This window comes from Brachyistius frenatus, unplaced genomic scaffold (assembly GCF_029030835.1).
Source record: "Brachyistius frenatus isolate BFR_SWC_R1_liver_20210118 unplaced genomic scaffold, ASM2903083v1 Contig_20, whole genome shotgun sequence".
In the NCBI taxonomy this organism is placed as follows: Eukaryota; Metazoa; Chordata; class Actinopteri; family Embiotocidae; genus Brachyistius; species Brachyistius frenatus.
This window is the reverse complement of record NW_027210619.1, coordinates 1,307,091-1,317,205: the sequence shown is the minus strand read 5'-3', so window position 1 is coordinate 1,317,205 and position 10,115 is coordinate 1,307,091. Positions and strand designations below refer to the sequence as shown.

At 42.6% G+C, this 10,115-nt stretch overlaps 1 protein-coding gene across 1 annotated transcript; it reads right to left on the bottom strand.

The window, feature by feature from the left end:
- Window positions 1-746: 746 nt before the first annotated feature.
- rasip1 (Ras interacting protein 1) lies at window positions 747-9,872 on the bottom strand. The gene is made up of 16 exons (XM_069695726.1): window positions 9,612-9,872; window positions 8,736-8,857; window positions 7,988-8,439; window positions 7,556-7,816; window positions 7,214-7,455; window positions 6,959-7,123; window positions 6,217-6,421; window positions 5,805-6,103; window positions 5,544-5,705; window positions 3,956-3,996; window positions 3,508-3,662; window positions 3,250-3,362; window positions 1,957-2,245; window positions 1,614-1,777; window positions 1,395-1,536; window positions 747-1,283 (listed from the first exon to the last, which is right to left on the bottom strand). Exons 2-16 carry the CDS (start codon window positions 8,855-8,857, stop codon window positions 1,105-1,107), a joined length of 2,991 nt encoding a protein of 996 aa, XP_069551827.1. The 5' UTR covers window positions 9,612-9,872; the 3' UTR covers window positions 747-1,104.
- Between the last annotated feature and the right edge of the window lie 243 nt (window positions 9,873-10,115).

Sequence of the window (10,115 nt, the reverse complement as noted above, 5' to 3'; positions counted from 1 at the left end):
TTCTGGCTTTTTACCGTAAAGCAATTCATTTGAGAGGCTGACCGGAAGAAAGGAAGCCATTTGGCCGGACGCCAGAGGAGGATCATGATAGTTTGAGTTTTCTGGGACGTCATAGAGCTTCACTCTCAAACCAAAAAAAGTGGGGAAATGTTTTGTAAAGACGTCTGGCAGACTAGACAGTGAAATTGACTGGATACTACAAAACTGTGACAGAAACAAGTTCATGTTACTCACTCCAAATGATATCACCTGTCTGCTGTCTGTTAATGACAGCTACTTGCTGCTTTATGCTTAATGAGCTGGATTTTTTTTTATAGGGCCAGGGGAGTGTACCACATTAATGAAAGTGGAAACCCTGCCGGTCCGTGTGTTACATCAACCAAAAGGGAAATTAAAATGTCCCCTGCTTTTAAGTCACCAGCTTTGTCCTTTATGACGGCTTACCTAAAGGTAAGGTAAACCTTTGTGTGTGGTCGTCATTTGCTTCCCTGAGTCATGTGACCAATGTGACCATTATTACAGGAAATGAGAATGTGCCTTTGGAGCAGACGATAATGTAGCTGTGTGATCACCTCCTTAGTCAAGCAGTTCTACCTGCAGACTCATCATTTAACATCAACGGGGAATGAGTCCTGCATCGCCACCTTGTGGAATGTTTCTCTGGGGTGGCGGCTGAGGCGAGTGCCAAGCCCCAGGGGCCCTGCTGTGGGAAACAAGCTTGTCAAAGACCATACGGAAACTGTAAGTCTTTTAGACTAGAATTCAGCGTTTTATTAAAAACAAGTAGTTCGAAAACATACATGGAAGCCAAGTAAAACACTCATGTAAAGCATAACACTACGCGGCCCAACAGACATAGGGTTTTACTCCCTGCTTTAAAAAAAAAAATCCTATAAAGAAATACCAAAGCCAGTACATTTCTTTTACTTGAAAATATCTAAATGAATAAATGAAATGATATGAAGATGTCATGAAAAACAAACAACCTACCAATAAAATGCAGAAAGCATGTCCAGTTTGCATTTTAATGGTGTGCAGTTGGCTGTTTCTGGTGATATCCTTTTTATTTCTGAGACATCCATAGAGAGACAAATATGGGCTTCCTCAAAGCCGAGTCCTCTGATTGGCAGGGAGCTCATCCTGGTCGAGTCCCCACAAGAAGGTGCGGAGACGTGTAACTTCCTTTTGGAGCTCGCAGCTTGGGATTGGCTGGGAGAGGTCAAGGCGTGGTGTCTCATTTGGCAGGATAAGAGGAGGATGGTCCAGGAAACTCTCAAAGATGTCTACAATATGAGAAAAGAATTAGCAACAATGGACAAAACAAAATCTCATTGTATCATTTTCTGATTTGAATGTTTGATTTGTAACTTTTATTAGTTTTATTTATTCATTACCTCCACTGAGCTCTGTGCCAGGTGGAGGAGCCCAGGATGCTGGTGGGGCTCTAGTTGGTCCCAGTTTGTAATGGGTGAGCAGGTGGTGCAGCTGGGCAGGACTCAATAAGGCATGGTCCTCCTGTAAACTGGTCCAGGAAGACTAGAAGAGGACAAATTGTTAGATAGTATTCTAGCTTACAGCTGAGAAGGTATACTGCACATATATATAACTGTCACCTGGATGAGTCGAGTCTTGGGAATACACAGAAAGTTGACTGTGATGGACAGTTTCTTCATAAACTCAGAGGCTATGTCTCCTAAGCCCGCCCCCTGTAGCCAGTCCAGAACCAGGTCCAAGTTTGTACGGATCTGGACGGCTCTGGACCAAGAAAACAGTCCATCTAAAAAAATGGAAGAGGACGTGGGGAAGAACAGAAAGAGAAATCTGTGACAGTAAGTCTAGATGGATATTGTAAATTTCAGATTCAGTGCTGCAACTTTTACAAATTATAGCACTTAGCATTATCTCATAATTGTCACTTGTGGTCACACAGGATTTCTTTAACCCGTGCATTCTCACCTCTCTCAAGTAAAGTATTGAGCAAGGAGGTGTTGGTGAAGAAGAAGAGGTAGCCAAAAGTTTGGGAGGTGAGTGGTGGAGAAAGACACGCCTCCCGTGACAGCATTAGGGAACAGCGGTACACCTCCATCAGTCCGGCAACCTTTGGCGGTAAGGCGGACACATCGTCCACCTCTCCTCCTTGTTTCTCTTCTCCCTCTGCGCCCAGAGCTCCATCCTTCTCTTTGTCCTTCTCCTCAGTGGAGAAAGGGTTGGTGTCCAGTAGGGCTGGAAGAAGTGAGTACAGGGTCTTTGTGGACAGAAAGGACAGAAAGTTAATGTGTTTATAAAATTAAAAAACATCTTTAGGATGATGGATGGAAAAGGTATAGTTTAAGCTGGGATATATTCAGCTGAAAGGAAGGTGGAGAGTTCTTTTCTCATTCGTAGCCACTCTTGTGGTGAATGAAAATGTTGGTTGGTCAGTCCACCCTTTTGATCTAGAAACAAGTCAATAATTGTGATTACAATGAAATTTGGTACAGACATTAATGGTCCACGGAAGTTGAATCCTACTGACCTTGGTGATCCTCTGACTTTTACTCTAGCGCCATCATCAGGTCAAAATTTGAATTTGGTGTATATCATTAAATTCCCAACAACACAAATCTCATGACATTTCTGTCAAATTTTGTTATATTCTCAGTTAAATGCTAAATTCTGTAGCATATGAGAGCAAACTAGCACTGAATACATACCTGCAGTATACATCAGACATCTATCATTGTTGTTGTGCACGTTTTAGCTACTACCATGTCTGTAAACATGTCAGTGTGTCCCAAATCCATACTACTCTCATTCTAAGCTGTTTCTTCATTTGTTTATTGATACAAAACTAAAAGTGATAAAATGATGTATAGAGTAAAAAATAAATGCAAGTAAATACTAAATATGGCTTGTTTTTTAAGTGTGCTTTTGATACACTCTATTGTCCCACAATGCAACGCACAAAAGACAAGGAGGAGCTGCGCACAGCTGGAAAACATTTAAATAAATTGTGGGTGGTGGTGAGACAGTTCCAGAAAAAAAAAAAAAAGAATTATGTCTTAAGAAAGACAGTTTGGTATGAAGTTTAATTGGAAGTTGCTCTCCAAAGTTACAGTTTAACAAACATGTCATATCACACATTAAATTATATAGTATGCTGATTTTCATACTAACTGCTTTAACAGTATGTAGTGTTGATTAGTGTGTAGAACACTGTATAGAATTATCATGTAGTATGGATTTGGGATGTGACGTTTGTTTTTTTACCTTGGTGAGGTGATACACACACTGCTGGAAGGTGTGCATGATGACATCATCCAGCTGTGCCAGAGCTTCTGAACAGGTGTCCATGTCAGCTGTCAAAACTGGATCCCCAGGGGCTTAAAAAAAAAACAATCATTAAGATCAATCAGAGACTCTGTCAGCTTTCAATTCTGTGTATCCAAAACCTTGTGATAATGTATTTCTGTTCAGCCTCTAAAGGTTATTTTTTCTGAAGCCAGTATTTTTCCAAATTACTCTCACCTTCAAACTCCCACTCCTTTTCCATGGTTTCAACTCTGACCTGGAAGAAGTTTAGGAGCTCTGTGGCATTTGACATCCAGAAAATGAGGGGTCGAAGGTCAGATGACAGTTTTTGGACATTTGGTGCGCTTATCTCCCCTTCTTGCTCTGTCGAACTGGACACAACATTTATGTAATGCCACAGTCATGCTAGATGTAAAATTATTGTGAACATTCTCCTGTCACTGTTTTGTTTATGTTTTAAAAGAGAAACATATCATACTGTGAGTAAAAATAGACCTAGTCATTATTACCCAACTATATTCAAGCCATCACTGTGTTAGAATGATTTCATCATACCACAAAAATGTACCAAAGACATAACAGCACAAGCACAAATGTATCATGATTCACTCAGCAGGAGATCTCTAAACAGAGGAAACATTACGTCGCACATAAATGTTCTTACTTTTGCGTGGGATGCTTATCCCCAAATTCCTTAATGTTATCCTGTAACGAGAGTTGGAGACAGAAGAGAGGAGAGACATCTTAGTGTGGGGGTGGAGGAGGGCGAGCAGAGTCTAGCCCTGCAGCCAGGACAATTACAGCACATTTTCCAGCAGGAGGGAAGTGACATCAGCTCATCCTCGCTCCCGTTCACAACCCAGCAGGCCACAATGAAGGGCATATGTCTGTCTTCTGGTTTTGCTGTCTGACTGAATGTGGCAATCTCAATCTGCCTACCTGATGTTTTTCTGCCAAGTTTTGTCTACGTGTGGTCGGGGCCATAGAATCATGAAACATTGTCCTAAAAAAGTTCACAGGCAATTTGTCTGTTAAATGAGACATTTTTTGACCTCTGATATGTGTTAAAAACTAACAGAACATATCTGAACATATCTGTACATCCTGAGTTTTTTTTTTAATTTATTTAAAAAAAAATTTTTTTTTACATATACGAACAGCATGGCTTTTTGGACAATGATGTCTGTCTGTTCTCTGGTCCACCAATTGAAATGCCTTGAAAATTGGGGCATACATTCATGGTCCCCAGAGGATGAATCCTACTGCCTTTTGTGATCCCCTGACCTTTTCTCCAGCACCACCAGCAGGTTGACATTTTGAGCTTTTAGTGAATCATCTTGACAACTTTCCCCTGACCTTTCATTTGGCATCATCATAAGGTCAGTTTCAATTTGTCCACTGCTTTGGTTGACAAACAAGACAAATGACATTTCCATCAGCATCAGCTGTACTTTAGCAAATGCTGAACTATGATCAACAAAGTGAACTTAACAACCATTACACCTATACCTGCAAAAAAAGAAACATATTAACTTGGCTGGATAAAGCTAACAGTTTTTGACACAATTTCTTCAAATTTGGCTCATTTCATCGAAAGGATGAATTGATTTGATTTTGGGGAGGGGGGGGCAAAGGTCAAAGGTGAAGGTTATTGTGACCTCATTTTGACGCATTCTTGTGAACGGAATATCTCAGGACGCCCTCAATGATATTTCTTCACTTGGACTCGTTGATGCACTAATTTGACTTTTGGTGGTCAAAGGTCAAAAATCACTGTGACCTCACAAAACATGTTTGTGACCATAACACAAGAATTCATGCACTAATTATGAAAAGATTTCACACAAATGTCTAATAGGATAAAATGGTGAAGTCCTAACATTTTATGTCCAAAAGGTCAAAGGTCAACATATATTCTAGGAGTTTAGGCAGACACTAAAAACACACCTCTTACGACTTTACCTTGAACAGTAGAACTTTAGTAGCACTTAAAATGACACTTACTGATAGAACTTTGTAGTTTGGCTTTCTTGAAGAAATTTTATTTAGTTGAGTCCTGTTGTTCTGGGTTTTGTACCCTCATGGTTGAAATGCACTTATTGTAAGTCGCTTTGGATAAAAGCGTCAACTAAATGAAATGTAATGTAAATGTAACATGGTTGTAAACTGCAACTTGACAGAGGCATACAAACTTGAGGCAGTAGTTCTAGTTTTATTTCATAGATCAAGCTGTTGTGTATATGTTTACTTACCCAGACAATTTCTTTGATTAGATTGGCTGACTTAAGTAATATCTGTGGTGTTAGAGCAGGGTCCAGGTGTTTGGAGGCATGATCTATCATGATTGACAGTAGATAAGCAGGAGCTAAAGGCCCACCACCAGAGTCTGGAGAGGAATTTTTGGAGATTATCTCCTAAGAGGAAAGTAAGGGATAAACATAACGCATGTCATGAAGACAATTTTTCTACAAGATAACAGTCAGACAGTTTATCTAAGTTTATTCCCTTCTCACCTGTAACAAGGCATCTGCATGTCGAGGATGGAATTTCAAAACAGCCTCAGTAGATCCCAGGTACTGCCTCAGTGCTTCCTGTCTATCCACCAACCCTGAAGGGCAGCAGGTGGTGGAGGCATCCGCCTGCCATGGCAGAGTCAATGCCAGCGGTGGAGCTGGAGTCACACGAGGGTCACGGTACAGGAAAAGGAAGTGGTTCCCTAGACCAATCACATCCCCAGGCTTTAGGACTGTCTCCCTGTAAACAGCCACTCCGTTGTGTGTGACTGCACCGCCTCTGAATGGCCGCATCAGAACTAGGATAAAATGAATATAGATTTTGATCAATTTTATCAAACCATGCAATAATTATCTTACCCAAGTCTTATACCATGGATCTACGTTTGATTTGAGCCAGGGTTGTTGGTACCTTGTCCAGTAGGTGTCTCTGGAACAGCCGAGTCTCTCCTGACCAGTAAGTGTCTGGCCAAAAGGTCAGGAGCAGAGAGGAACGTGTCCACTTTCAGAGGCCTCTTCCCCTTCCTCTCCCTCTCTCTGTCTTTCTCTCTCTCCTTCATTGTGGGTTTTCTTCCAAACACATGTGTATGTCCCGCCATGATGTACAAAACAAAGTCCTAAACAAAACACAGAGCGGAGAGTCAGGGAGGTCTGTTATCTTTTAAGTGCTACGGTTTATATCAATCTTCCATCAGATGTTAAGTTGGACAGAAGGCGGTTGAGAAGGAATGAAGTGTGTCACAGTTTGCTACAATGGAGACCTGTGTGAGGTCATTGTGGGAGATGAAGTGATGTACACAGATGGGTTCTGGGCATTCGATGGGTAAATTGTTGAGGCATTGTGCTGCTCTGAGGCTGTTTTGTGCGGGATGGTGAATGGGAGAAGCTTGTTGAGGGATGGAAACCCTGATGGTATGTGGCGATTATAGACATGCAGGTATGATGTCACGTACAGGGTGTGTGCACGAGTGTTGCTCTGCGCAGCTTCGCTGCACTTCGTTTGCATATGTGCACATCAAAGCACCTTGCTATTGACTATATGTGCATGTCATTGTGTTTGTGTTGGTGTGTCTTCATGTGTTTACATAGTGTACGTGTGTGGGTGTTGTTTGTAAGTATATGGGTGTGTGATATAATCTGCTAGCATGTCTTGCCTTGCTCTGATCGTAACCCTGCAGCAACAGGAAATAGGGCCGGTCAGTGGGTGGAAGGATCAGACTTTGTGACATCACTTCCAGGTCACAGCTGGAGTAATCTCTCTCGTCCTCTGCTGGCTGGTTTGTCCATCCAACCTTTGCTTCAGCTTTTGACACTCTAACCTGAAGAAATGGTTTAAGACATTAAATTATTGTTAGAAGAAAATAATGCATGATTAATTCTGTTTGTCCTCACTGTATCATTATCTTTACCTCTCCTGGCTGTGGGCTGATCATGCTCACAAAGTTCTTCCTGTCTTGCACCCCTCCACTGTTGCTAGGCCGGTTGCCAGCACCTCGGGGGTCATTGCTGACATGGTTGCCTTGACGACGGCGCAGACTCAGGTTCATGTCACTGATGCTCCTCCTGAGCTCTGAGTTCCTTCCACGGTGACCACGCTCGCTCTCCTCTGGTCCACCGCCTGATGAATTCCTGCTCCGCCTCCAGCGCACACCTGTAGCCCAGACAACCCGAGCATCAATCAGTTTCTCCCTGTGTTGTGCCAGGTTTCCCTTTGCATTCCACCATACCTGTCTGCTGAGCCTCACACATACCTTGGTAGTTCTCTCCCTCTCTCTCACGCTCCTTCTCCCTCTCTCTCTCTTCTCTCTCATAGTCTTCCTTCCTTTGAATTTCAAAGCGACGCTCAAATCCTTCCTTAGGCCGCCACATGTCCACTAACAACAAAGGACATTCCCATGGGGCAACGCTTCTCCGGCACTCTGTCTCCCATTTGATAGCTCCATCTGGATGCTGGATGGGCTTTCCAATGACATCACACAACAGGAAGTCCTCAGGGCTGTGTTTCTGGAGAACTAGAAGGTAATGGAGGAAGAGAGGAGGAGGAGGTTAATTATTTTTCCATAACACTGCTGTTTATGTTTATATTAAGTCATTCCCAATTGGTTTAAAATCTTTGAGCAAACAATTCCTAGTAATGGATCACAGCAGAGGTCCCAATGAGAGAAAATTTCCCTCTCTCGTACCTGCGTCATCTGTCTCTTCCCTCTCTCTCTCAGTGTAGCGAGTGATGACCTGGGCGATGAGCTGCTGGGCTGTAGAGTGGATGTTGGCCAGCAGAGAGCGATAGTTGGCTCCACTGGAGAGAGCATCCCCATAAATCTTGATTAGGCCTGGGGCAGAGGAAGAGACAGGGGGCAAGTAGTGGTGGGAGGAGGGGGCAGCCGAATGAGCCCAAACCTCTCTCTCCCTCTCCCCCACCGCCCGGTCCCGGTCACTGTTGGAACGCCCCCTCAGGAAGAGATGGGAAAGGCGCTTTGTGCGGGACTGGGACCCAGCAGGCCGCGGCCTGAGGAAGGCCGGGGAAGGAGACGGGGATGGGGTAGGGGAAGCCAGCGAAGGGGTGGAGTTAGAAAGGGAAGAGGAAGGAGCAGAGAGGGCCTCGTGGAGGGAGGCTGCGTCAGAGCTGGTCGTCGACCTGCGAACAACAGAGCAGGGGAAAACAGATGGAAGAGAGAGGAAGGAGAGAGGAAGGGACTAGTCAGCTGTGAATTATGACTGACAAACAACAAGAACTAAAATAAAACACGGAAAGGTTACAGGGTTGAAAAGATACTAATGACAGTAGAAGTAAGATAAGATGACATCAAGACACAAACATTACTCATCAGCCACTGAATTCTAACTGGACAATATTTAGCAATTTCGTCCCATATTAATACACATGACAAAGAAACAAGAGATAAAAAGTGAGTTAAAGAACTTCACACTGACTTGACAGAGACAGCGCTGGGCCAACGACCTCCAAGCTTGGCAAAGTGTTTCCTCGGGGAGTTAATCCACAAACCCACTGGGAAATGGAGCTTTCTGAAGCGAGGACTACCAGACCCCTCCATCTGACCAAGAAGAATGCAGAGATTAAAATGTTTTGTTCTTTCTTTCTATTGAATCATCTGCTACATTTCAAAATACATGAATGTTAGGTTCCCTCTAATCTACCGACAAACTCTACCAAAGAATGGATCAAAACAATAAAACAATGGAATGATGTCACTCTCAAAAATACCAACAGGATACCTACAGCAGGTTGTCAACATGGTGAAAACAAACAAGAAGAAATGACATCCCCTCATGCCCCCACCCACTGCCCCTGAAAATCAGAGTGTGTATTTCCCATTCTCAAACAGGAAGCATGTTTTGCAGGACTCTGTCCCAGCTGTCGCACTGACAGGGGAAAAACCCACTCTAAAGGCCCTGTCCATATCTTGAATTACCATCACAATTTAAGTACACAAATGCTTTTTTTTTTTTACCTACAATCAGAATTTTGGGGGTTTAAAAGTAGTTATTGTACCCATGTGGAAAACTATCACCTCTTTGGAGCATAATATCTGAAACTGATACGATATATCAACTAATATATAATATCATAACATGAGTGTTTGCACCTTAAATCTGCATAATCATTGGCAGGTTATCTCTTGACACAAGTGTCCTCACCTAGAATCTGTTATCACTTAAGGCAGAAAAGATGGCAGTTTTCAATGAGCCTCTTCTCGTACATTATGCTCTGAAGTATTCTAAAAAACTAAACAAAATGATACAAGACAGAAATACAAAATTAAATTACTCCATTTTGAATAAACTTACCCACAGTTACTTCTGATCTCTTCACAGTGTATTATGATAATCCTTCGCCACCTTGATGCAAATGCGCAGCTCACAGTAAATTAACACCGGTGTATGTTTTCTTCTTCTCACGACGAAAGTCCATTTTTTAAAGGCCTCAGCTCATCACACATGTACATAGGCATCTCTTATTCTAATTGCCTGTTTGTTACGTCTTTTCTCAACTAAAATGCTCTTGTCTTTAGTTCTTCTCTCCAACTGGGAAAATGCTGCCTACCTTTCTCTGGCTTCTAGCCGCTCTGGGTCTATAGATAGAGAAACGGGCCCATTGTTCTAAGTGACAGAATTTCCTTCCTTTGCTTTGGACAACACCTATATCCTGACTGAGTGAGAGAGAGGGAGAGGGAGAGGGAGAGACTGGTAAAAGTGAGGGAATGGTAAATTTATACACTTATGGGTGTCTGAGACCTTGTTGGGAATATTATATACACTATTGTACAATTCAAAGCAATCAAGAAATGTATC

Bases quoted from the DNA above. Each gene is read 5' to 3' on its own strand.
- rasip1 (XM_069695726.1), bottom strand. From the start codon at position 8,857: ATGGAGGGGTCTGGTAGTCCTCGCTTCAGAAAGCTCCATTTCCCAGTG. The intron at 7,456-7,555 runs GTATGTGTGAGG...TCTGGGCTACAG, and splicing joins AGAGGGAGAGAACTACCAAG to GTGTGCGCTGGAGGCGGAGC. The intron at 3,663-3,955 runs GTAAGAACATTT...TGTTGTGTCCAG, and splicing joins GATAAGCATCCCACGCAAAA to TTCGACAGAGCAAGAAGGGG.